Below are 27,359 nucleotides of genomic sequence, written 5' to 3'. Positions count from 1 at the left end.
GATGGAGAGGAGAAGGGAGTTGAGGGAAATTGGAAGGAGAGGTGAACCATGAGAGACTGTGGACTCTGAAAAACAACGTGAGGGTTTTGAAAGGGCGGGGGGTGGGAGGTTGGGGGAACTAGGTGGTGGGTATTAGGGAGGGCACGGATTGCATGGAGCACTGGGTGTGGTGCCTAAACAATGAATTCTGTTATGCTGAAAAAAAATAAAATAAAAAATAATATACATTAAAAAAAAAGGAAAACTGATTAGCATGAAGTTAAAAGGATCAGTATACAATTGGAATTTTCTCTCTTGATGTAATCAGAAAAATGGAAAGACTTTAGCCAGTGCCCCGAAGAGAAAGAGGTTAGCTGCTCTAGGCTTTATTAATTTTTTTCTTTTTTTTCCTTCTTCTTCTTTTTTTTTTCTTCTTCTTCTTCCCCCCCCCCCCCTTTTTTTTTAAAGCCAGGATCAAGTATTCATTGATGAATCTATTTTCAGAGATCTCTAAACCCTACACCTCAGGCATGGGGAGGGTATGTTATATTCACAGAAGCCAATTTCAGTGAATTTGGGACAAGTAAGTACTTTCTTTGTTCTGAAAAACCTCTAGCAATACATGGATCATGAATTGGGTTTAAAGTAGTATTCCCTGCCATACACATTTTTATTGTCGTTCTCTTTGGCCTGTTTTATCATTTAATTTTCATTCACTTGGTTTCAGGTACAGTTGAAATCCAAAGATCTGTAGTTCTTAGTCCTCGTAGTCCCACAGTGTCACATAAACTGTAGTAACAATTGTTTCTAAGAACTATTTCCCATCTCCAGTGGCAGATCTGTTCTTTTGTACTAAAATTTATTCCTCCCATTCCCCCTTTCCCAATTCAAACAATGGGTGTGATCACTTCTCAGTCTTCCTGGGACTGTTGCAATTTTAGAAGTTAGTTCTGTTCAACATAAAAATGTTCATGGAATTGCTTAATCTCACTGATCTGGACCAGGTCAGACCTGCAAAGCCAAGTTGTCTGAACAGCTTCAGGGCTGGTGAACAGGACACTCTGATGGGTGATCGGGACTCCTGAGTCTCTGGTCTTGTCAGGACAATATCAAGCACAGCCTGAAAGTAGGTGAGAGGGCACAGTAGGTTTTCAAGCCTCTAGTCCACACTGGTGTGTGTGTATGTGTGTGTATCCCGTGTGTGCATGTGTGTGTGTGTGTGTGTGTGTGTATTCCCATTTATTCCCTGGAGTCCACTGTGACCTCTTAAAATCCCAAGCCCAACATTCACATTCCACACCTTGGTATCAAAGTCTCAGTGAGAAACTGATTTTAGTCTCTTGCACCTCCAATGTGAGTTGTTGACAATACGTTACCTCTGGACTTAGTATTTCCTTCAATTATGTCATGAAATGGCTGTCTCTTGCTAAAGAGTACTCTGGGCATCCGAGGAGAGTTGGGAAATGCATTTGTGGATGGGGGTGCCCTGCCACAAAGAAGGCACAGGCCTCCTGCCTCGAAGTATGGCCTTGCCTTGGAGAGATGATAGAACCTTGGCAGATCCACATTCCTTTTTTGGAACACCACTGCTTGGTAGCTGGTTATACATTTGGTCTAATCATGCATTGATACTGTACTTGATTTGCCCCAGGGGGTGGTGCTAGTTTAAAAAAGAAAATTATTTATACAATTTTTAAATTTAGTAAACACACAATACTTGCCATATAATTGACATTCCATAACTTAGAGTTAGATGAACAAATGGATGAATGAATGCTTCTCTGGATCTGTGCCACCAATTGTGTGTATATTTTTTTGTGTTCAGTCCATTTGCTCAAAGCACAGTATCACAGAGGCCACACTTAGGTTCTATTTCCACGTAGGCCTGTTTACTTTCCTTCATTCTATGGTGATCAGCTGTACTTTTGATCAGGCTGTCTTATCCATATATCCTCTTCAATGTAAAAGCAGTAACACAAAAGTGTGTGGACTTCTGGAAAAAACCTATCATTATTGCAAAATCTGAATCAGGATGACACATCTATACATCTATTTATTTTGGGAGTTACTAATCACATAAACCCAGGAGAATGAGAAGCAGAAATACCAAAATTCAATGGTGGGTGGAGGTGTCTAGGTTTTTGAGATGTACTTTTGGCTACTTACAACTAAAAACATGCTTAAAATAGAACCTAAAGAAGTAGAAGATGAAGGAGACGATGAATATTCATTGTATTGAAAATGAACTTCTCAATCTGCACCATAAGTGTGAAAAGGAAAAGAGGGACCAGCTGAACTCATGAAGGGCACCCACCGTAGAGAGGCAGCTTGATGAACAATGGCTTCTGAGACCAGATACTAAGTCATATACTCCACTGAGTATCTAAACAAATGGAAGTAAAATCCTTTGATACTTACTGTGAGAATAATGTAAATGTATTAATGGTTTTGAATTCCACTTGTATTAGTTATTATTCTTTTAGTCCCCCTTTGTAGTTTAGAAAAAAGCAGAGGACAGTCTCAAAGAGAATTAGGTTACGACTAGGACCAAAATAGAACCAAAGCTCTTTCTACTTTTCATTCAGATTTTTCCTCACAAGATGGAAAGCCTATATAAGATAAACGTGCAGTGATTGGAAAGGAGGTTTTAGAAAAGAGAAAGAAAAAATGAAGCTGCACATTCATTCATTCAACAAAAATTTTGAGACCTACTATTCTAGAAATATATTAGCTGAAGGAGGTTCTGGAATGACAGTAGTCTGACTGGGAAGAGATGTCAAACAAAATGACAAAGTAAGTATATAATTACAGTTGTGGTGGGGTGCCTGGGTGACTCAGCTGGTTAAACGTCTGTTTTCAGCTCAGGTCATGATCCCAGGGTCCTGGAATCGAATCCCACATCGGGGTCTCTGTTCAAGGGGAGCCTGCTTCTCCCTCTCCCTCTGCCTGCTGCTCCTCCTGCTTATGCTCTCTCTGTGTCAAATAAATAAATAAAATCTTTAAAAAATTACAGTTGTGGTAACGGATATCATGGATTAAGGGTGTTAAGTTGGCAAAGAGCAAGGACAGCAAATCTAATCAAGAGGAGTTGGGAAGATTAGAGAGTTTCTCTGAGGAAGTGATATTTAATCTGAAGCGCAAGACGAAGCCTGGAGGTGGGAGGGGTGGGTGGAATGAGGTGGGGAGAGTATCTCAGGGCTTCCAGCAGGAGCCTCTGTGATCAAGCTGCTGAGGGAAGTCAGTGCAACAGAAGGGTGAATGGGTCAGTTGATGGCAACAAGGAGTAGGGAGAGGGAGGTTGGTGGGGTAAAGGCAGATCACATACCACTGGGGAAAGAAATCCGCATTTTCCTCTAAGGATAGAGGGAAGCCTCTGAAACCTTTCAGCTCTGGAGTGACACGTTCAGGTCTGCATTGGGCAAAACTCATTCTGGCTATGACAAGGGCAATGAATAGAAAGAAGCAGAGTGGATGCAGGGAGAGCAGTTAGGGGGCCGTTCCCATAGCCAGTGAGAGATGTGGTAGATGGACAAGCACAGAAAGAGAAAACATGATAGCCATTTTGGAAGTAAAATGGCTAGGACTTAATAACTGAACATGTGAGCTAGAGAAGAGGGAAAGTATAAGTCCCATGTTTCCAACAGGAGCAATTAGGTGACATTAGCTGAGGTGGAGAATGTTGGAGGAGGGACAGGCTTGAGGGAGACATAATAATGGAACATCATAGCCAGCTGGTTACATGGCTCTGAAGTTCTGAAAATAACACACAGAGCAGAGACGCTGGTCTATAGCAGTGGATGAAATCATTGGGGAATGTGTGTAGACTACAAAGCAGAGTGGAGCTGGGCCAACCTAGGAATCTAATATGTACAATTCAGATGGGAGATGACTGCTTCTTAAAGGAACAGTCAGAGAGGGAGGAGGAAAACCCATTTTTCAAGAAGGAAAGAGGAGTAAGATGAAGACAGGTCAAGTCAGATGGACCGTGAAGTGTCCTTTGAATTTAAGAACACGGGGATCATTAGTGAGAGCAAGCCGGTGGAGTGATTGGGACCGAAGTCAGATTGGTGTGAACAGGGAGTGAGTGGGTGGGGTGTGTGAAAAGATGTAGATAAGTTTTGAGATGCTTGGCTCAGGAAAGATTTTTTTTTTTAGAAGATTTTTTTTTTTTTTAAAGCATTGTGAGTACTGATAGAAAGCAGCTTTAGGGAAGAAGAAGTTGAAGATCTAAGAAAAGAAGTGAGTAACCCATTCAGGGAGGTCCCCGGGAGGACGGAATCAATGGGACCCAGGGCACAGGTGCAACAACTCATCACTGAGAGCCGGTGGGTCCATGACCTCCACTGGAACAGGGCAGGAGCGGAGGATGGGAACAGAAGCAAATTGTTTTCTAGGTTTGGTGTAGGTATCTGAAATGGTTCTGTTAACTTCTCTGAAGCATGCAGCAAGGTCTTCCACTGAGGAGGGGAGGTGTGGGAGGTGGAGTTTGGGGGACGGAATGTCAAACCAGAGGAAGTATGAAATGACTATTTCAAAGAATGACTTAGCTAGAGAAATAATTTTGGAATGACCTAGGGGTCCTTTCAAGTATTTACGACAACAGTCAATTCGTCGGAATTTCATGTATATCATATATGAAACCTAAAAGCATTTGCCCCCCACTAATATGTCTCTCTTAAACATGTCTTAAAACCAATAATTTTAAATGTACTTCTTTGCATACTTTGTAATTCACCGCAACTTAAGAAATCTTTCATCTTTGAAGCAGTATGTTTAGAGCAGAAATTTCTTTAAATGGAAAATGCTTAATTGCAGAAAGTAAAAATTAATTGCAGAAAAGATGTTGAATAAATTCCTTGCCAGGCCAGGAGGCTCACTCACCTTCATTCAAGCTCTCCCCAACCTGGGCTCCTGTACCCATGCGTCCCCCTACATCCCTTCCACTCTCTCTTATTCCTCAACAGCCAGCACGGTGCTGGGCTCACAGGAAGTATTCCATAATACCACTCTTTTTAATTGTAACTTTTATGTTACTGTGAAAAGAGTGGATTTTTAATGGTCCTCCGATTTTGAGACAGGATTGTGGCAGGCTTTTTGTTTATTTGTCTGTTTTTTCCTTTGCCAAAAATACTGAAACACCAAATTGCAAGCCAAGGGAATCACTTGGGAGCACTCTCTCCCTCTGTTCCTGTGGTTCTCTCTCTCACACACAGAAACATACCTCTGTCGTTTAAGTCGGTTTTTGCTCTAAACATCAAGAAAGGATGGGAGAACTTGTTGGGTTCTACTCAATATTTTGTCACAATTTATGTGTATGTGCAACTCTGATTCAGTTGTGGACTCTCAAGACTTTAATGTTATAAAGGATCTGAGAGACAATTTAATCTCCCCTCCAGCCGGGACCACACTCCATTTTATGGACGAGAAAACTCACAGTGGTTAAACATTTGGCTTGAGGATCCAGTTCTATGAATTGGTGGCTGTGGTGGTCTGTGACTAGGGCACAGAACTGCCTTTTAGGAGTGGGAGGAGAGGTTTGCAAGTTCACCTTTTTTCTCTGCCCACAGACTCGAGCAGGCTGTTCTGCACACATTATTGCTTAATGTATGGTGGGTAATTTGAATTTGTTGTTCAGGATCCCTTAGTAACCAAACGACAACAGATCTTTAGATTTAATGGAGGTTGACAGGGCATTCTCAGACTAAGATCTAAGTTTTGGTGTAATTTCCTCTCCTTCAGTTAGGAATTAAAATATTACAGAGAAATGGGTGAAATACTCCCAGTGAGTACAATATTAAATTTCTGACATGTGGTAAGCAATCTGTGAGGACATTCCTTCACTTGGTCCTACACTTTGGGGAGTAATGGAGTGGAAAATTAAGTTAAATAAGCTTTTATTATTCTGCGGCTCTGCTGAAAAGGCTACCATAAAATACTTCTAAAAACATATCTTCTGAAATACAACTTCTGAAGCTCTTTCACAATCAAATTGTGAAAATGCATTCCCTCATCTCCTTTCTGTTTTCTTTTTCCTTTCTTTTTGCCGTTGGTAGAATCAAATCCATGGTAACTCACTTTGGGTTGCATCAGAAATACACACTTAGTACCATAAGCCTCAGAGGTGAAACCTGAAAGCATGGGTTTAAATTAAACCAGCAAAAGTAACAAGGTAATACTTTTATTGTTTTCATTTATATCACCCTTTAACCTTAGATTTCTGTGCAGGCTTATCTGTCTTAGATGATGTTAGGTTTTTTGTTTTTTGTTTTTTTTTACTTAAATACAATTGTATCATATTCAGTAATCAATTTCATTTATAACATGTCTGGAGATACATAATTTTCTTCTCTTCAGATGAAGTAATTCATCTATGATCACAAAATGATAGGTGACAGCTGGAAGCAGGATCTAGTATCCTTGGCTTTAGCCCAAGGATTTAAGGGATGTTACCTTTCACGGTCTATGATGTTTCTTCTCACTTCAACTGTCCTCTTTCAGAGGATTACAATTTTAGCAACATATGCAAAAAGAAGTCCCTCTCTCCTGGTGCACTTGACAATGTAAGTTACTGGCTGTGTATGAATTTTATATTAACTTTAAGTAATTGTAAAGGTCATTCAAGATAGATGTTCTTTTATGATCACCTGGAGTAATCCTGTGTTCCACAGACACACACAGGGCATGTGGAATAGGAGGAGTGTGAGGTTTGGGGTCCCACAGCCTCAAGTTTGTATGCCAACTCCATACCTTCTACCTCGGAGGCTGTGGACAAGAAAAGTAATTCCTCTGAACCTCAGGTTTCACATCTACAATATATTCAGGAACTTGAATAGCACAGTTCTCAAAATAGTAGGCAAGGAGCGGTCTTAGACTGGCATATCTTTAATCTGTGTATCTTTGAACACTTTTTCTCCATGCATTAGAGAAAGGTTAACACATCCATTTAAACAAACAGACAGACAGACAAGTCCCCTCTCCCCCCAAAAGCCCCAACTCTTATGACATCATTATTTTATAGAGGTACGGAAGCTTGGGGAGGTTAAAGAACATGTTCCAGGACCTACAACAGGTCAAGGTTTGAGTTCCATTGTTTCTGATCCCAGAGTCCAAATTCTTACAATGCCCATGGGAGTTTAAGGGGCCAGAGTCAAGCATGAAGCCACAGAAGGAAGGTTGATGGTGAGAAAATATGAAATAGGCCAAAATGTTCTCCATTTTCCCCTCATGTGTACTTATTATGATCAGACAATTAATCCAGAAGCAGATGGTAATTAAACACCTGTTGCAGGAAGGGCAGAGAATCATACAACTTTCATGGTATAGCCCCTAGACTCGTCCAGGAAGACAGGAGGCTGAACAACTGTGGAACAAGTAAATTCCAAACTGCTCAGCATTTAGTGGCATGAGTACACATAAATGAGAGACCAGTGTGGACTGCAATCATCAGGAAAGCTTCATGGAAGTCCACCACCAATGTGGTAGGTTAAAATGTCAGAGAGTTGAGAATGCAGCACCATAAGATGTCTGAGTGGAAGGGAGGGAATGGGACACCGACAGAAACTGGAAAGCCAGACACTGATCATGAAAACCTTGAGGGCCATTCTAAGGCAGAGAAAGAACATGACAAGGGAAGTTCTGAGAGACACCCATGTCCAAGGGGCCCGCTGGGGGTTAGCAGAGTGGAGGTGGCCAGAGTTGGGAAACGCAGCTGGAAAAGGGCAACAGCCACCCAGGGGAGGAAGAGAAAGATAAAGCACAGTGCAGGAGTGGAAATGGACAACGGAGAGCCTTTATGTAGAAAGACAAAGAAGTAAACTCAGGATGCATTTTCACTGGAATGGCTGAAATCAGTATCTATTGTTTCTAATTCTCTTATTTAAATATTTCCAGACTTTCAGTCTTGGGGAGACAAATAAGCTTGTCTGGTGAGTGACTCAGAAGGTCTCTCTGGGTTGCCAGACAATGAGCTGGACTCGTGGCCTCTGCTGCCTACTCCTCTCATCAGGAAATGCAGCTCATAGACCCAAATTCCCACAAGGCTGGCAGGTGTTAGCCACTGACATCTCCTGACAACCCATTGCACATGGGCTCCTAAGTTTCAATTGCTGTTCTTCTACTGACAAGATACTCTGGCCTTTGCTCTCTTGAAGGAAAAAAGGTGTAAAAAGGGGGGTTTTCCTCCTCTCTTGGTGCACAGGTCCACACATATCTGGCTGAGCCTTGGCCCAAATTTTCTCCAGGATGCTGGTGGAACGGAGCACATACAGCATCCCTGCCTCTGATGCCACTGGAGACATCCAAGCCCTCAAACCAGCAAATATGTAAATAAATGTATATTTGTTAATTGTAATTTACATAGTTCTTTATGCTTTAGAGAGATCTTTGGCATGGAAATGGAAACAACAAACAAAATGAGAACAGAAGCCTGGAGCTCAGAGAAGTAAAGCAAGTTTCCACAAATGGCACAGTGAGGGTGTAATCAACTTAGAATTCTAGTCCAGGACATATTTTCCAAGTTCAGAATCCAAAATAAACAAAAGGGTGCAATGATAAATAAAATTTACCCTCAATCATTTTGGACATGGGGCTGAAAACTGTAGCTAGTGGCTCTCTGTCAAAGAATTGCAGACTATGAAAATGCATATTAAATTAGATCATGTGCACACGGCACTTTCCATTGTGTGAGATGTTAGGCTTTCCCTGTAGTTAGATGTTACCTCTATAATACACCTCCAAGAAGTTGAAAATTGGAATCCTGGCTCGTAAATCCAGTTCTCCCACTTGGAGTATTAGCTTGGGTCGGGCTACTTAAACTCTGTCATTTATGAGATAAAGGACTGTCTGATCCAACTAGGAAGGACTTTCATGACACATTCAGTGTATCCAACAGCAACAAGTAAAGTGGTGTTCATAATTTCCCATTCCGTGAATCTGTGCCATATAGAACACTCATTAAGACTGTACAACTGCTAATTTTCAGAGCATGTGATACAGGCTGAATCCACTGTTTATTTCAAAGTTCTTAAACACACATTAGTACACTCATGAATTAACTTGTTTATCCTCCCAATATTGACAAAATAGTTGTTAATTTAAGTATACCTTTATCATGTGATTGCTCATTTGGCATAAAAAAGTTAGCAAAAATAATCGCACAGACAACTGGGGAAGATGGTGGAGTAGGAAGACCCAAAAGTCACCTTGTCCTATGGATACAACCAAAGAACACTGGCATCAGAGCAAATGACACCCTATACCTAAAACATGGTGGGGGAGAGGAGTAACTTAAGCAACCATGAACTTAATACAGACTGCTCTAGGCAGAAGATATTCTACACAAAAGTAATGGTAACCACAAGTCAAAAACTGCTAATAGGCAAAGAAGGAAAGGAATCCAAGTATATCACTAAAGAAAAGCAGAAAACCATGAAAGACAGAAAGAGAAGAAAGGATCAGAGAAAAACTACAAATATAACTAAAAAACAAGTAACAAAATGGCAATAAGTATGTATCAATAATTAATTTGAGTATAAATAGATGAAGTGCTCCTATCAAAAGACACAGGGGGACAGAGTGGATTGAAAAAACAAGACCCATCTGTATGTTGCCTACAGAAGACTCAAAGACTCATTTTAGGCCTCAAAACACCTGTAGATAGAAAATGAGGGCATGGAGAAGAACTTATCATATAAACAGGTGTCAAAAGAAAGCCAGAGTAGCAGTATGCATATCAGACAAAACAGACACTAAAACACTTTAACAAAAGACAGAGAAGGACACTTTATAATAAAAAAAGGGACAAGCTAACAAGAAGATAAAACAATTATAAATACTTATGCACCCAATGTGGGAGCACCCAAATGCACAAAACAGTTAATAACAAACTTAAATGAACTAATCAATAGTAGGATACCCCACTTACATCGATGAACAGATCACCCAGTTAGAAAATCTACAAGGAAACAGTGGCTTTGAATGACACACTGGACCAGATGGATTAACAGATATATTCAGAATATTCCGTCCCAAAAGAACAGAATAACACTTTTCAAATGTGCAGGGAATGATCTCCGGATAGATCACATATGAAGCCACGAAACAAGTTTTGACATTTTAAAAAGATCAAAGTCATACCATACATCTATCTCTTCTAATCACAATGCTATGAGACTAGAAATCAATCACAAGAAGAAAACCTGGAAAGACCACAAATACATGGAGATTAAATAACATGATACTAAATAATGAATGGGTCAACCAAGGAATCAAAGAAATCTTAACATACATGGAAACAATAAAAATGAAAACACAACGGTTCAAAACCTTTGAGATGCAGCTAAAGCTGTTCTGAAAAGTTTGTAGCAACATAGACCTACCTCAAGAAGCAAAAAAAAAAAACTCAAAAAAAAAAAACCAACCTAATCTAACACCCAAGAGAGTTAGAAAAAGAACAACAAGTGAAACCCAAAACCAGTAGAATGAAAGAAATAAAGAAAATTAGGGCAGAAATAAATAATATAGAAACTAAAAAGACCAACAGAACAGCTCAGTGAAAGCAAGAGCTGGATCCTTGAAAAGATCAACAAAATTGATAAACCTCTAGCCAGATTCATAAGAAAAAAAAAAAAAAGAAGAAGAAGAAAAAGAAAAAAAAAAGGACTCAAATGAACAAAATCAGAAATGAAAGAGGAGAAATAACCAACAGCACAAAAATACGAACAATTTTAAGATAATATTATGAAAAACTATATGTCAACAAATTGGACAACCTGGAAGAAATGGATAAATTCCTAGAAACATATAACCTACCAACACCAAAGCAGGAAGAAAAAGAAAATTTGAACAGACTGATTATTAGCAAGGAGATTGAATCAGTCATCAAAAAATTCCCAACAAACAAAAGTTCAGGACCAGACAGCTTCACCAGCAAATTCTACCAAACAGTTAAAGAAAAGTTAATACCTATTCTTCTCGAACTATTCCAAACAATAGAATAAGAAGGAAAACTTCCAAATTCATTCTATGAAGCCAGTACTCACCCTGATACCAAAACCAGATAAAGACACTTACAAAAAAGAAATACAGGCCCACATCTCTAATAAACATAGATGTAAAAATCCTCAGCAAAATACTGGCAAACCAAATTGAACAATTTAAAAAATCATTCATCATAATCAAGTGAGATTTATTCCCAGGATACAGGGTGGTTCCATATTCACAAATCAATCGATGTGATACATAACATCAATAGGAGAAAGGATAAAAACCATATGATCACTTCAATATCATAAAGGCCATATAGGAAAAACCCACAGCCAACATTATACTCAATGGGGACAAACTGAGAACTTTCTCCCTAAGGTCTGGAGCAAGACAAGGATGTCTACTCTCACTGCTTTTATTCAACATTGTACTCAAAGTCCCAGCTACAGCAATCAGACAACAAAAATAAATCAAAGGCATCCAGATTGGTAAGAAAGAAATAAAACATTTCCTGTTGGCAGATGACATGATCCCATATATAGAAAACCCAAAAGACTCCACCAAAACATACTTGAACTGATAAATGAATTCAGGAAATTCACAGGATACAAAATCAATGTGCAGAAATCTGTTGCATTTCTATACCCTAATAATGAAGTACCAGGAAGAGAAAATGATCCCATTTACAATTACATCAAGATAATAAGATACCTAGGAATAAACCTAACCAAAGGCTAAAAACCTATACTCTGAGAAATATAAAATATGGATTAAAGCAATGGAAAATGACTCAAGGAAATGAAAGGGCGTTCTCTGCTCATGGGTTGGAAGAACAACTGTTGTTAAAATGTCTAAACTACGCAAAGTAATTCACATTCAATGCAATCCCTTTCAAAATACCAACAGAATTTTTCACAGATCTAAAACAAACAATCCTAAAATTTATATGGAACCACAAAAGACTGAATAGCCAGAGCAATTTTGAAAAAGACAAACGAGGCTGGAGGTATCACAATTCCAGTCTTCAAGCCATATTACAAAGCCATAGTGAACAAAACAGTATGGTACTGGCACAAAAATAAACACATAGGTCAGTGGAAAAGAATAAAAAACTCAGAAATAAACCCACAACTCTATGGCCAATTAATCTTTGACAAAGCAGGAAAGAATATCCAGTGGGAAAAAGACAGTCCCTTCAACAAATGGTGTTGGGAAAACTGGACAGCCACCCGCAGAAGAATGAAACTGGAGCGCTTTCTTATACCATACACAAATATAAACTCAAAATGGATTGAAGACCTAAAGGTGAGACCTGGAACCATAAAAATCCCAGAAAAGAGCACAGTTATGTCTCTGACACCAGCTTTGGCAACATTTTTCTTCTCTCTCTCTCTCTTTTTAAAAAGATTTTATTTATTTGAGACACAGAGAAAGAGTGAGAGCCCGTGCATAGTGTGTGTGTGTGTGTGTGTGTGTGTGTGTGTGTGTGGAGGGGGGCGCGGGGGAGGGACAGAGAAAGAAAAGGAGAGAAGCAGACTTCCTGTTGGTCTGGAAGCCCGATGTGGGGCTCGATCCCAGTACCCTGATACCATGATCTGAGCTGAAGGCAGATGCTTAACCTGCTGAGCCACACAGGCGCCCCAATTTTTTCAGATATGTCTCCTGAGGCAGGGGAAATAAAAGCAAAAATAAACTATTGGGACTGCATCAAAATAAAAAGCTTCTGCACAGTGAAGGAAATTAATCAACAAAACTAAAAGACCACCTGCTGCATGGGAGAAGACTTTTGCAAATGACATAACGGATAAAGGGTTAGGATCCAAAACGTGTAAAGAACAATTACAACTTAACATCCCCAAAACCAAATAATCCAATTAAAAATGGGTAGAAGACAAATAGACATTTCTCCAAAGAAGACATCCAGATGGCCAAAAGACACTCCAAAAGATGCTCAACATCACTCATCATCAGGGAAATGAAAGTCAAAACTACAATGAAATATCACCTCACACCTGTCAGAATGGCTAAAATTTAAAACATGAGAAACAAGAGGTGTTGGCGAGGATGTGGAGAAAAAGGAATCCTCCTGCACTGTTGGTGGGAATGCAAACTACGGCAGCCACCGTGGAAAACAGTATGGAGGTTCCTCAAAAAGTTAAAAGCAGAATGACCCTACCATCCAGTAATTGTGCTACTGGGTATTTACCTCTAAAATACCAAAACACTAATTCAAAGGGATATGTGCACCCCGAAGTTTATTGCAGCCTTAGTTATAATAGCCAAAGTGTCCAAGCAGCCCAATGTGTCCACATATATATAAGTAATTAAAGAAGATGTGATACCTGTATCTATAGCTATGTAATGGAATATTATTCTGGCATAAAAAAGAATAAAATCTTGCCATTTGCAACAACATGGGACATGGATGGAACTAGAGAATATTATGCTAAGCGAAATAAGTCAGTCAGGGAAAGACAAGTACCATCTGGTTTCGCTCATACGTGGAACTTCTGATACAAACAAAAATGAGCAAAAGAAAGAGAGAGAGAGAGAGAGAGAAAGAGAGAGACAGGCAGACTCAAGAAACAGACTCTTACTGCAGAGAACAAACTGATGGTTACCGGGGTGGGGGGAGGGTGGGGGAAATAGGTGATGGGGATTAAAGAGGGCACTTGTTGTGATGAGCACTGGATAATGTGTGGTATTGTTGAATCATTATATTGTAGACCTGAAATTAATATGACATTGTATGTTAACTATACTGGAATTAAAAAAAAAACAATCAAACAAGAAAACCATAACTTTAGCTTGAAATTGTAGATATAGGACATGAAATTTAAATACACTTGTAAGAATCTAAACATATTTCATTCTTCTAACAACCACTAAAGATTTAATTCAAAACTCTGTTTTAAAAAAATTAGCAAAGAGTTTTACTCAAGATACTGTACAATTAATATTATATTAATATTATTATTCAGAATTTCTCTGGTTGCTCCTCTCTTTTGTATGTATTAGCAGCAAGTATTGTTTAGTATTTAAGTTATTATATACACTTTATTATAGTCACTGGCACTGAAGACTAAAAATTTCATTTTGAAGCTTTAATTACCTAGATGATTTGTTTATTCTTTGAAAATTAATCTCCTAGCACAGTGTCTTTCAAATAGTAGTTATGGAGTAAATGTCAGCTAATCTGAATTTAATGAATTGGTTGTCAACTCTTGCTTTTATGTAAAATTAGGTTGGGCACACCCTTGGTAATGTCCGTCCCTTGGAAAAGTTGATGAAACAAAAATTTTAAGTTCAACTGTGTTCATGAAATTTAAAAAGGAGGATTGTGGTAAGTAGTATCATAAATACAATATGTGAGTGCAGTCAATATTAAACAGTAAGATTCAAGCTTTTTGCTACCACGCCATCATTCACAAGCCTGCAAGAACATGTGCACTTCATTAAAGTCAATGGAGTGTACCATTTCATTTTGGCATTATTCATAATCGAAACATTTCAATTTTAGTTAACGCACACAAAAAACTAATTTAAAAGTCAAATGAGGAAATTAGTTCTATGTTCCCCTGTTCCAATTCCACAGTGATATCAACTAGCCAAATTTAGCCTTAGGAGGTATGAAAAAAGTATCTAATACAATGAATAGAAAACGTAAAGAATCATAGATCTGTTAAAACTAATGTTTTTGCAACCCATTCAACAAAAACGTATTTAGTATTGTAAAAGAGCCCTCAAACTACTCCATTACAAAACAGTCAAGCTTATCTATAGATTAATTTCTATATATCAAAAACGGTGAGCCAAGAGCTAGAGGATTTATTTATTTAATAAAGATTTATTTTATTTATTTGAGAGAGAGAGCGAGAGAGAGAGAGAGCACAGTGGGAACAGCAGAGGGAAAGGGAAAGAGAAACTCAAGGAGACTCCAGAGAACCGAGAAAGGGCTGGATCCCCTGACCCAAAGAGAAGACCACCTGAGCTGAAACCAAGAGTTGGACACTCAACCAACAGCGCCACCCAGTTACCCCAAGAACTACAGGATTTAATACAGTCTATTTCCTGAAAAGAAATTTTAAATTGAAGAGTGATCAATTGAAAAATATTTTCTGCAGACACACTATAAAGACTGGGGGAAGATTTTCCTGTTTTAAATTTCTCCAATTTCTCAATTATAGTCACCACTGATAAGAGCACATTGTAGACATCCTTTGACCTTTATTTCTGTGTTCCTCTTCATTTTTGCTTTTCTTATTTTCACCATTTAGAGTCTCTCCCACTTTTCTATTAAAAAAAAATTTCTTCATGAATCCCCACCGTGTGTATCACCAAGGACTCTTTCCTTTATCCCTAAATTGTTTCTCTCTACATCTACTCATTTGTCTCCCACTGATGAAGTTCACTGTTCTTGAATATTCCCATCTGAATATCTCCCAAAAGCTAGGGGTTATTTATTGTCATTTGCGGATATCCAGCTAGACCCTAAAGCTCAACAAAAACAACCACGAAAAGATAGTGAAATTCCTTGACTTTCCTGATAAAACATTTTTGAAACCTTTGCATTCTGAAACTTCTGCAAGCTCACCATCCTGGTATTTAATTCATTTTTAGTCATTCCGATACCTTTCTTTCAGAAGGCTCCAGTCTCTTCAGTGTGGGGGGATGTGGTTTGCATTTTCCTACAATTAGATGATCACGTGAGACGGAGTTGTGTGTATGTCTATGTAGGCACGTATGCACCTTTGGAAAAGAGCCAGTGAGGAGAGGAAGGGTTAATGCTGCCTGGCCTGTGATGCGGGTTCAGAAGCAGGGAGAAGACTTTGACTTTCACCCTGCACCCAGCTCATTCATCCGCCTGCCCAGAGCTGTCCCACAGCTTCCAGCCACACCTTTGCCTTTCTTGAAGATCCCGTGGGAAGGGATATATAGATGGCACAGTTTGTCCATACTTCCTAAAGACCAGAAATAACTCTGAGTCACAGAAAGAGTCATATAGAGGCTTCTATACCTGAGTAAACTTGGCTGGTCTTGAAAATTGAAAGTTGTCAGCAAATCTGACCAACTGATAGAGGTTTCTGCACAACCATTCTTGGTTTCATGTCTTCCTATCCTTTACCATTCTGCATAAGTTACACAAACACTTTCAAACTCTTTTTTAGTGCAATTTCCTGTTTCTGGTTTCTCTCCATCCAGTCCACATTCTTTCCATCCAGGCTGCATGGGGATAATCTACAGATGGTTGGTGTACATGAGGTCTGACGTCCCTCACGTGGTCTTATCCTAAATCCTGGACATTATTTCAAGACTTCACCTCAACCGAATCTGACTCGTGGCCGTCTTCCTCCTTCTTCAGAATGTTCAGGCACTGGCACCGTATAACCCTTAGGTGGGTTCTAAATCTGAATTCACTTGGCTAGTGACCCCCTCTCTGCTTCAAACTTTCATGGAGCTTTTGTCATCAATGAACACCAGTGAGTGACTCCAGTCATCCCGGGCCATGTACTATCAGTTATCACTTATAAATAAATATGAGCTACTTTTCAGGGACTTTAAACAAAATATTAATTAATATCCCTTACTCTAGCTATAAACACCTTGCACATATTTTGTGAGAAATGTGGATCCTGATCATGATCCAGGATCATGGTCCTGAAAGGTAGAGTATCTTCATGACCTTAACTCTTGACCATGGTCAATAAGGCCCATCAATGATCTTGCTGCTACCTCTCTCTCCTACCTCACCTTACCTCATCTGTCCCCTCTGTGCACTATACCTTACTACCCTCATCTGGATCACACTGGTCCTTACCTGTTTAAGGCTTTCACCTGTGCTGGTTCTGCACAGACTGCTCTTCCCCCACCTGTTATATGTCTGGGTCCTCCTCTACCCAAGTCTCTGATTAGATGTCACCTGCGGAGGCAGGCATCTCTAAAAGAAATCGTCTCCCTTACTGTCTTTCACAGTGTCCTATAATATCCTGCAGGTGATCTAGCAAAATCTACACAATACCTTTTCCCATCTAGAGAGTAAGCCCCTAGAGGTCTGTATCTGGTCTGTTTGCTCACCACAGCATACCCAGTGCCTAGCATACAGTATGGATTAATAAATTTTAATCAAAGGAATAAAATATTTTCAGAGATTTCCTTAGCTTTAGGAGATGTAAGAGTATCATCTTAGTAAAGGTGATGAGAATTTTATACATATATACTGCATATATGTTTAAAATATTAAAATTTTTGTATATTTAAATCAATGTTTGCAGCAAATAATATTATTAGAAAAGTTTCATAATTTGCTCTCATCCTCTTGCTGCAAAGATGAGACCAAAAAATAGAAATAGCATGGTCTGGCTCCCTGGAATTGAAGTCATTGCTCAAGGACAGTGAATAATGCTATAAAATCACTTGTACTATAAAGATCATTATCTAAAGTCATTATCATATATAGGACATTCAAACTTCACATTGAGCTTTCTTTCCTAGTACTTCAATCTTGACAATTCACAAAGCACCCAAATTTACTTTCTATTTCTCAGAAAAAAGGATAAATCAAGGAGACACATGCAAAGTAACAAGTAATCACAAATTTATAAAAGTGCAGAGACAGCCCTGTGTTTCAGTCATTACAAGCAGGCTTCTTCATTTGCCTGCAAACGGTCATTATTATTCCCAATTTTAAAAAGTTGCTATCACCACTTTTTTGAGTAACAGCAGAATATCTTCACAATCTCAGGGTAAACAAAGGTTTCTTAGGACCCTATAAACCATTAACCACAAATGAAAAAAGTAATTTACAGTTCTTTATCAAATTTTAAAATTTAAGCTCATCAAGAGGCATTTTATCATTTTTTTTTTTTAAGTACTGCCTATACCCAACATGGGACTTGAACTTAGAATCAATCCCAAGATCAAGAGTTGCATGCTGTACTGACTGAGCCAGCTACGTACCCCAAAAGGCATTTTTAATAAAATAAACAGGTAATCCACAAACTGGGCAAATATTTACACTACATGTATCTGACAAAGGACTTACATCCAGACTGTGTGAAGAACTACCATCAACAATAGATAAGTGATTGGGCAAAACTTTAAAAAACCTGAACAGCCTCACCAAAGAAGATACAAATGGGCAAAGTACATAAAAAGATGATCTACATCACTAGCCATTAATGGTATGCAAATTAAAGCCACTAGAGATACCATTTAATGCCTGCTGTTGATGAGGATAAGGAGCAGCTAGAACTTTCAACATTGCTGGTGAAGCGTTGGACAGTTACTTACAAAGTTAAACATTTACCTTATGATCTAGCAATTCTACTCCTTGGTCTTTATCCAATCAGAATGAGAACAGATTTTCACAAACAGATTTATACTAGAATTTTCTGAGCCATCTTGTTCATAAAAGTCCCCAACTAGAAGCAACTCAAATGTCAAAAAGAGGATAACAGAGAAATAATTTGTAGTTCAGTCATCTAATAGAACATTATTCAACAATAAAAAAGGAATAAACTCCTGATACATGTAACAATCTCAGAAATGTTAGGGTAAGTGAATAGAGCATTTACAAAGTATATGTTGTATGATTCCTTTCAGTGGAGGTCCAAGAATAGGCCCAACTAACCTACTGTGACAAAGACAAGAAAGTGATTGCTTGGAGAGAACACAGGAAATGAGGGGATGAGAGGGAGACGGTAGGGTCGTGGACTGGAATTGACTGGAAAAGGCCACGAGGAAACTATTTAGTGTATAAGATTTGATGTCTTACTTATTTCGGCCATTATACAGGGTATATACAGTTGTCAAAACTCGCTGGATTGGAAGTTTAAGATTTGTGCATTTTATTGTACATAAATTGTACCTCAATTCAAAAAATTAAGGGGCTCTATTATTAAACAAACCTTTAACATTAAACATTACTCAGAATATTTCTCTACTTTCTAGGCATGAGAAATATTTAAAAATTCTTATTCTATGAATTTAATATACCTGGTTTACAATGCAGGATGGCACTATTAATTTATTCAGTTTCTTCAAGTTAAGCCTCCATTCATTATGATGCCCAAAACGTAAAGATAAAGAATTACTCAGAAGAAGAGAAAATGCTGAAACATGACTACAAAAAACCCCTGCTCTGGACTGGGATCGTTTCGAAGATGAATGTCATTGCCACCATACACCAGCAAGTGGAGTAGTTACACTTCGAGAAGAATTCCATCTTTGTAACCACTGAATTATTCTACAGGGCACTTTAACCAGACCAAAAATTGACTTTTGGGTGTAGCCACAATGGAAATGACAGATCATTTTAATGCAGGAGAAAAAGATTGGAAACCTTGACCCTCTAGATTACTTTGCACCTCAATGAGAAGGGGGAAAAAAACACTTGCAGATCAGCTTATTAAAATACTATGTTCGTGTAATTCAGGTATGGGGAAAATACTTAAAAGAACAGTTAAATTAAGTGTGGGATGCCACTTTTTCTTTGTTAATTATTTCCATACAAGAATAATAACGTACATCCTTTTTCCCACAAAAAAAACAAACAAAAAACCCCCCAGCCCCCCCCCCCCAAAAAAAAACCAACACCACCACCGTTTATTTTTAGAGATGTGGGAACAATAGTGTCAGTTTGTGCAGAATTTGCAAGCTCTTGGAGTACTGGAGTCTGTCTGAGAGTAGGTAAAGCTGGCAAAGAGTGCTTTTTTTTTTTTTAAATCCTGAAGCATAAGGGCTTTCCAGTTGTGATGGTTAGGCCATGAATCTGAAGGTTTATGCTGCATTTTAAAAAATATCACCAGGTTTATCAATTCTTATAAGATTTGTAAGGCTTAATTCTCCCATAAGCTCAGGAAGGCTGTAGAAAAGTCTCTAACTATCCCTTCCCACCAGCTTCTGTAATCCTGGGTTTACAGAAAGGAATGTTCTGGCTGACAATGGGAAGCATGTCTCAGGCACACGTAAATGCAGGGCTGCTAGCTAGGGGCCCATGAAATAGGGATAACTACCCCCTTTACACTCTAACTTTAATAATAACCTTGATTCTAACACCATTAATACCTCTTCTCAGTTCTCCTCATTCCCCAGTGAGCTAAGTGCAAAGGAACCGGCATGGTGTGCCCTAGAAGATGCTCCGAGCCATGCCCAGGGTGTGCCTGGAGTCCCCCTCCCCCGCCCCGTACAGAAATCACTTCTGCAATCCGGAGTGCTCATGGATACGAGACGTGCTTTGTCTCCTTGGAGCTGCATGAACACAAGGACACTGGGTACACATAAACACTAACCCCTTCCAGGAACTGTGCCTACGAGAACGCATCACAAAAGACAAAGGTCTGGGCGTGAGCACAGGTTGTACAGACTGACTCTCGAGGGACACCTCAGTGGCGACCAGGAGCATCTCTTTTTTAAAATCACACACCACCACAGCTTTTCCACAAAGGTGGCCCCTCTACTCCGGGACATAGTCTGCTATCAATATGTAAAAGGGTATTACCCTTGAATGTGTTTATATACCCTTTCGCTGAGACACAAACGTTGCCTGAAGATTTTCTTCCTGAAAATCCAAGGAACATTTCTCAGTTCAATGACCCCAAGAAATGATTTTGAATTACTTCCATTCGTGAAATAGAAGGAAAGCATCTTTCTCCAGTATCTATAAATGGAGGCTGCAGGGAGTATAGGATCCATAGGAAGAGGGTTCAAGTTTTAGACTCTGCCTTGAACATTTTATCAAGATCCCCGAGTCTGTGATGTTATAATCTGGACTGTATTCTCTCTTGCAGCGGTTCACGGGATCGTCCCCCAGTGAACATCATTTCACTACACAGCAAAAGATTTTTAAGAATGATGAGAAAAATATGTAAATGAAATGTTGCTGCACAGAGACTCCTAATTTTGAGTTTGCCACCGCACTGACACAAGGCTGTGTTCTTCCAACTAAGGGGCAAACAAGCCAAAAAAATTTCATTCAATGTTCACTAAACTCTGAGTTACATAAAGGGTAGAGATGAGGTGTAAAGAGGAAAATACATAAAGAAATGGGAGGCACGCGGATTACAAAAGGAGACGGAAGGAAGGTGTACTCGGGGCTAAAGAAATGAAATGGAGAGAAAAATGTCTGCATCTGTTTTTAATGAGAGGCGAGTCGCTTCCTCTGGTAGATGCAGAACGAAGACTGCGTGCAAACCAGGCGGGGATGAAACGGTGGTTGCAGAGGGCATCGGGCATGGAGAGCGTATTCAAGAAAGGGCTGACGTACGTCCACGGCAGGTGGGAGAATACCCAGTCTGATGCCGAGTCAGCAGAAGCATCACCCGACTCTGGGGAAGGCAGAGGTGGGCTGCACTTCAGCTGGGCTCCCGACATACAGGGGAGGACGTGTGGGGAGCAAGGACGTACCATGTTTTGGAGCAAGCCACACATTCACAGATTACCACAGCTGCCTGAAGGGAATAGATAGGAAGCTGGGTACTTGGAGGTGCGTTTTCTGTGATCCCTGTTGGTATTCACAGCAGAGTGGTCTGTGGGACCCAAGCCTGAGGAGAGAGAAGAAAAAGCTCTGGGGTTTCCCAACCCCTGAGGAGTCTCTGCAGTTGTCCATTCACAGAAACCTAGAATTTTGTCTGAATTTCACGGGGTTTTCCTTATGTTTCAAATGTTACCCATGGAAGATGCTTGTATTATCTTCAAAGATCTTGGATTGTAGTACCTTGAATTTAATATATCCTTAATGAATAATTACCGAGTGAATGAATCAACCATGCTCCCAAATGAGGAATGTGTCTTACATTAATTAAAATAGGAGTCAATAATGTGCACAGTATAGCCTATATTTTCTTTATTACTGCCATTTGGCAAATTGAGGACACGCTCTAGCAATTCATATCTCCCTCCGAGGTAAGTTTAGTAGCTATCATGATAGGTTTTGGCAGCTTTCTCCTGGGGTCCCCAAGGCTCACTAAACATTTTAGGAGGACACCGGACATTATCCTAGTGGCCGGGTGAGATAACCCACTGCCAGGTGTGGGAGAGGAAGTGTGGTCCTGCCTGTTGTAACCAGCAAATTCTGTACTGAGGAGGTCTTGAATGGGTGCTGATGGCATGAGGGACCAAGGGCATGCAGCCTGGCGCCTTTTTACTTGGTTCCAAATGAAGTTTTTTACTCCAGAGGAGGTGGAAAGTTTTTCACTGCCATATGTGCTAGGGAAGAACTAAAACTCCAGCAGACAGGGAAGCCGGGCACAGGATGGGGGAGACTGAGAACCGAGGGTTCTCTGAGCAGTAGCCCACAGCTGGAGCTCAGCCGAAGGGGGAGTACTTGACCTTGGGGTAATTAGGCAACTCATTCGTTATAATTGGTAATGACAAGAGCCTTAGGATCACAGGCAGATGACCCTGAATAGAAAAGGCAGTATTCCGCTAACTCAGCATTGAGGCTAGAGTACAGGTCTTGCTGAAGGAGGCTTGCAAGCTTCTGGGATCTGCACTGACCAACATTTTCAATTGTTCCCTCCATCACAGAGTACCTGCTTTGACCTTCCCCAACTCCAGCCCATCAAGTCATCTGCTTTGGCTGCTCTGGAGCTCATAGGTATAACTATACATGCAAACTCATGTTTTCAGAATGGGCTTTTAATTCCATTGAAAAACATTTTTACGTGGCCCCTTCTTGTTTTCATTTTCCATCGCAATTTTTTTCTCTTTCCCAAGGGACAAGATCCTCTTCCCAGAGGAGAACCATCTAGCAGCCACCAGGGGTAGAGCATCTTTATGTGCATACATTGTGCAAATCTTATCTTTAATAATCCCAGTAACTCGTAAAAGCTACTTTTAATCCCCATTTCACCCATACAGGAGCTCAGTGAGGTCACTCAGGATGTGTTCTGGCCACTCATGTGTGTCAGGCTGTGTGTGACACTCATGTGTGTCAGGCTGCTTCTCAATACGGAGTGCTCTACAGTTTTGAACATGTTTTGACATACATTATAGAGTTCTCCAACCTGGGAATTAGATGTTATTATTGCCTCTATTTTACGGAAGATAACACTGAAATGTAGATAGGTTATGTGACCTACCCACGTTAGGTTATTCACGGCAGCTGAGCTAGGATGCGAACCTGTGTCCTCCTACTCTATACTTCTTATCTAACCATGTAGAAAGAAATGGAAGCCTCTAGACATAAACTTCCTTGAATTTCTTTATATCCACCTTCAAATTTATTTTTTTCTTTTTACTCCACTTCTCCTATCTCAGGGAGAAGTTGATTCTATTCTATGTTTTTTTTAAGATTTTTTTTTAATTTGAGTGAGCAAGCGAGTCAGAGAGAGAGAGAGAGAGAGAGAGTACAAGCAGAGGGAGCAGCAGGCAGAGGGAGAGAGAGAAGCAGACTCCCCACCGAGCTGGGAGGCGATGAGGGGCTTGATCCCAGGACTCTGAGATCATGGCCTGAACCGAAGGCAGATGCTTAACCGACTGAGCTACCCAGGTGCCCCTCTATTCTGTTCTTAGAAGTTCTCTCAATGGTTCACGAACAGCCTTATCTTGCTCCATTTCTTCACCCTTCAAGTCTCAAATCTTTCTCTCACCTTAACTGTTTCTAATCACCAACGAAGGGCCTATTTTCTTAACAACGTACTGTATTTATTCCATACACTGCTCTCCCACCCCTCAACTCTCCGCAACTCACTATGTCTGTTCTGTTTTTCTGAGCACTCCATGTGCCTCCTTATCTCCGTACTTCTGTTTATATTGATTTGAAATGTCCTATTTGCAGAAACTGTATTCATTAAGAATGAGCTCAAATGTTGTACCTACTATGAATATTTCCCCAATTACTCCAATCAGATTTAATGGTATAATCTCTGTGTTCCCAACATACTTTGCTGACAAGGAAAACACATCACTTATCACATCAGAAAATTATTTGTCTTCATCTGTTTCAGCTTATGGCTGTCAGCACAATGGAGACAAGAAGAGAATTTTATTTATCTCTACACACCTTGAAGCAATACGCATGGTCCTTGACTAAACCTTTGTTGGATGGATGGATGGATGGATGGATGAATAGTGATTCAGTTACTACTGCAATTTTTCAACATGCCTCAAGAGGGGCATGATCTGGTTTCAGGCTTTTCCCCCCCTCATTTTAAATCTCCACTATTATTAGCCTGAGAATTTATCTTGCCTGCTTTGTGAAATTTTGGTTTTTAAGTTAAAAAAAAAAAATGACCTGCTGCATGGAGTCATGGAAAGGGAGAGGGAATGATAGATCATTTTTCTTATAAAAGTAAATATACTCCCGTCATCCAGGTGATCAATGTTGCAAATAAACATCCAAAAATATAAAAAAATTATATTTGTAAGTTTAAAAAGATGATAGGAATCGATCTTCTATTAATAAATGTTATATTCACATGTAACACAATATAAACTTCATTAGATTGGAATAATGAGTTTGGGGAGGTAGGGAGGAAAAGGGAGAAGCTAGCCTGAATTATGGAAGTCAGAATTTATTGAAAGCAATGCAGTTTTATTACTTTCAATACTATAACCTGCCAATAAAGTCTGTCTAAGGAGACATCTACTTAATGACATGGATCCTTACTTTATAGCTGAATCTTCTTGCCTAAAGACCACTGTATATGCAAAAGCCATGAAAACAATTATTCTCTTTAAACATGTTAGGGGTGTTCCTTTTATTTCTTTTGTCAAATTCATTTCCTGCAAACAAAGGTAAATTTCACCTTAGTCAGGGTCAAATGGTCAAGACTGTATATTAGCAATATCTGAATTAATAAGGTCTTAGACATTTATAAAGGAACGCATTTCTGGGAAATAAAGTCCAATGTCCCAGAGAAGTGTAAGATGCTTTAAAAATAAAAACAGAAAATGTAAACTTTTTCAAATAAGATAAACACTAATTAATCGTTAAGCTTGATATAACTGAAATCTATCTTAAAAATCTTTGGTTTCCTTTGTAAATTCCCTGGGGCAAGGATTATGATTTGCTCGCTTCTCTTCCCCACCCTCCTAGATGATACACCCCGACAACGACACCTCAGCTCTGCTTTCTGGTGACAGTTGTTATCAGTGTAAGGACAGGTGTTTAAGAGGGACACGATGGGGTTTTCAGATATTCCTGTTGTTGTTCTGCTTATCTATAGCCATCCAAGACTCAAACATAAGTCAAGTTGACTCACTGATTCTGGGTACAGGCTACAGGTAATTTACTGGCTCCCATCCTGGAAAAAAAGAGGAAGGGACTTCATATACACTCATTATGTCTAAAAACATTTTAAGACTTTCTGCATAAAGATGCCTCAATGCCTCTAGTCTTAAATTTCTAACAAAGAAAATCATGAAGTGCGAGGGCAAGGGTCAAGAAATAGAATATCTCACCCCTGTGTTTCTAGGCTGCTGAAGAGGTGACAGGCTTGGTGTCACTTAACAGGAAACAGGGCACTTTCAGACTGCCACAGACTGAGTCTTGTGCCTATTGTCTCTGCATCAGAGAAACAGAACTGGGGACTGGGGTGGGGGGCTGGAATATGTCCACTGAAGAGAAGAGAATTTTCCTGGATTCTTTGCATTCTGCTTCATTCTATGTCAGTATGTTAATAACCAATTTTATTTCCTGCTTAGAATATTTGCGTAAATCTCTGTTTATATCCAATTATATTTTCTGCTTAGATTCTTTGAGTCCTTGGGACAGACCTCTTTGAACAACATTGATATTCGGAATAGATACGCTATGTGCATCTCCTGGCGTCTAGTATCCTTGGCTCACTGTTGGACACCTTGATCTGTGAAGCCTGGAAGAGTAAATGAACTAAAATCTAGGATGAAAGAAAAAAGGCTCTTTGAGGGAAGTGATCCCATGGATATTAAATCATCCAGAACTAATGTTCGTTTATTCTGTAGTAAAGAGCCCTGAGAAAGAAATCTTTGAGTTTTCCTTGAGCCAATGATTTTTCATCCTGATAATCAAGAAGGACCTCTGTCTGCTGGATGAAGTTGCTAAATGTAACATAGTAAATTCCTTCTGGCTTAGTCATCTTTGGGGAGAGGAGAGCCTCAGCTCATTCGGAAAACAATTCCAGGGAGCTGCACATGGTAAGTATGACTCTTTAGATTTCCACTTTCCAGATTACATAGTTCCAATTCTTCCCTTAAATAACACGCTACACATATGTAATGTGTGATGTGTATTATATACTGTATGCCCTACCACATTTTATATAATCTTGAGTTTTGATATATTATATAATATATAATTTTACATAAATATTAAATTATACATTACATGCCAAACCATATAGATAATATGGCATGTCAAACTATATACTAATATAGATCCTGTATTAAATACATGTATATGTAATGTCTTGCTCTCTGTATGCTGTCTTTTTAAAAATATCCCTTTCAAAGTATGTTGATAAAAACTTGAAAAAATACTGAAGACTGGTGAGGCTTAAGCGTGATAGGAGTAAGTGTGTTTGCTGTCCTGTGTCATTTAAATAACCTGCTGACAGTGTAACTCATTGATGATATTCATTTTCTAATCCTAATTGTGACAAAGGTCCTATTGGCATTTGCCTTTTTAATCAATCTTTCACTAAATTTCATTGTGTGCTAAAGTATAGTTTATACGTATGTCAATTAAATGCGGTTCTGCCTTCAGAATGACTTAAAAAATACACCCAAGGGCATTCTGAATAGTATTGTCATGCATTTCCTGGTATAAAGTATCAGCAGCTCCACTTGATTTAGAAATTCCTGCATTTTGGATGAAGGCATTTATAAGTCATTTGTATAGTTCATCAATAACTTATAGGTCCTACAGTACAACTGATCCCCGGGGGCTAGAAATTGACATGTGATCCATGCTTCAACCCACTTTGATGTAATTGCAACTCTATATTTACTTGTTTGCCCATGTAACAGTAGCATGATTGAGATCACACTTACGTGGCTTGGCGATAAGAATATTGTTTAGGCTAGAACTCCAAATCTTCCTTCATACAAAACTGATTTTATTCAACACATTTTCATTGTTTATATAATCCGTTACATAACCATGGGAGGAAATTAAACTGATGTGGAAAAAATGGCTATTCAAAAAGCTAAATGTGGCTGCTCCTTTATCTCTCATTACATTCTGGTTTGCTTGCGGATTGCATGAGGAATTGTTCTCATTGGGTATTGCTTTCAAGCTCTAGCTTACAATGATCAAGTAATTTCCTTAAAAAATGTGAACATGACCGGCTATTTCCCCCATCTCCATGATCACTCAAATGTAAGGCTGTGCAAGGTCATCTCCCAATTTCTTTTATTCTTTTTTTAATGTGTTGTGGTAAAAACCAGACAACACAAGACCTATCCTCTTATCACAT

At 39.3% G+C, this 27,359-nt stretch overlaps 1 protein-coding gene across 1 annotated transcript in view; it reads right to left on the bottom strand.

Moving 5' to 3' along the window:
• The window catches only part of CHST9 (carbohydrate sulfotransferase 9), a gene marked incomplete at its 3' end in the record, with an annotated part of 185,903 nt that overhangs the window by 75,706 nt on the left and 82,838 nt on the right, over positions 1-27,359 (bottom strand). The window contains 2 exon segments of the mRNA XM_080822246.1: positions 25,167-25,182; positions 25,186-25,208. Coding sequence (XP_080678372.1) covers positions 25,167-25,182; positions 25,186-25,208 — 39 coding nt within the window.

Source organism: Martes martes, assembly GCF_963455335.1.
Source record: "Martes martes genome assembly, chromosome: 13".
In the NCBI taxonomy this organism is placed as follows: domain Eukaryota; kingdom Metazoa; phylum Chordata; class Mammalia; order Carnivora; family Mustelidae; genus Martes; species Martes martes.
Note: the sequence above shows the minus strand (reverse complement) of the source record. Positions and strands in the feature narration are given on the sequence as shown.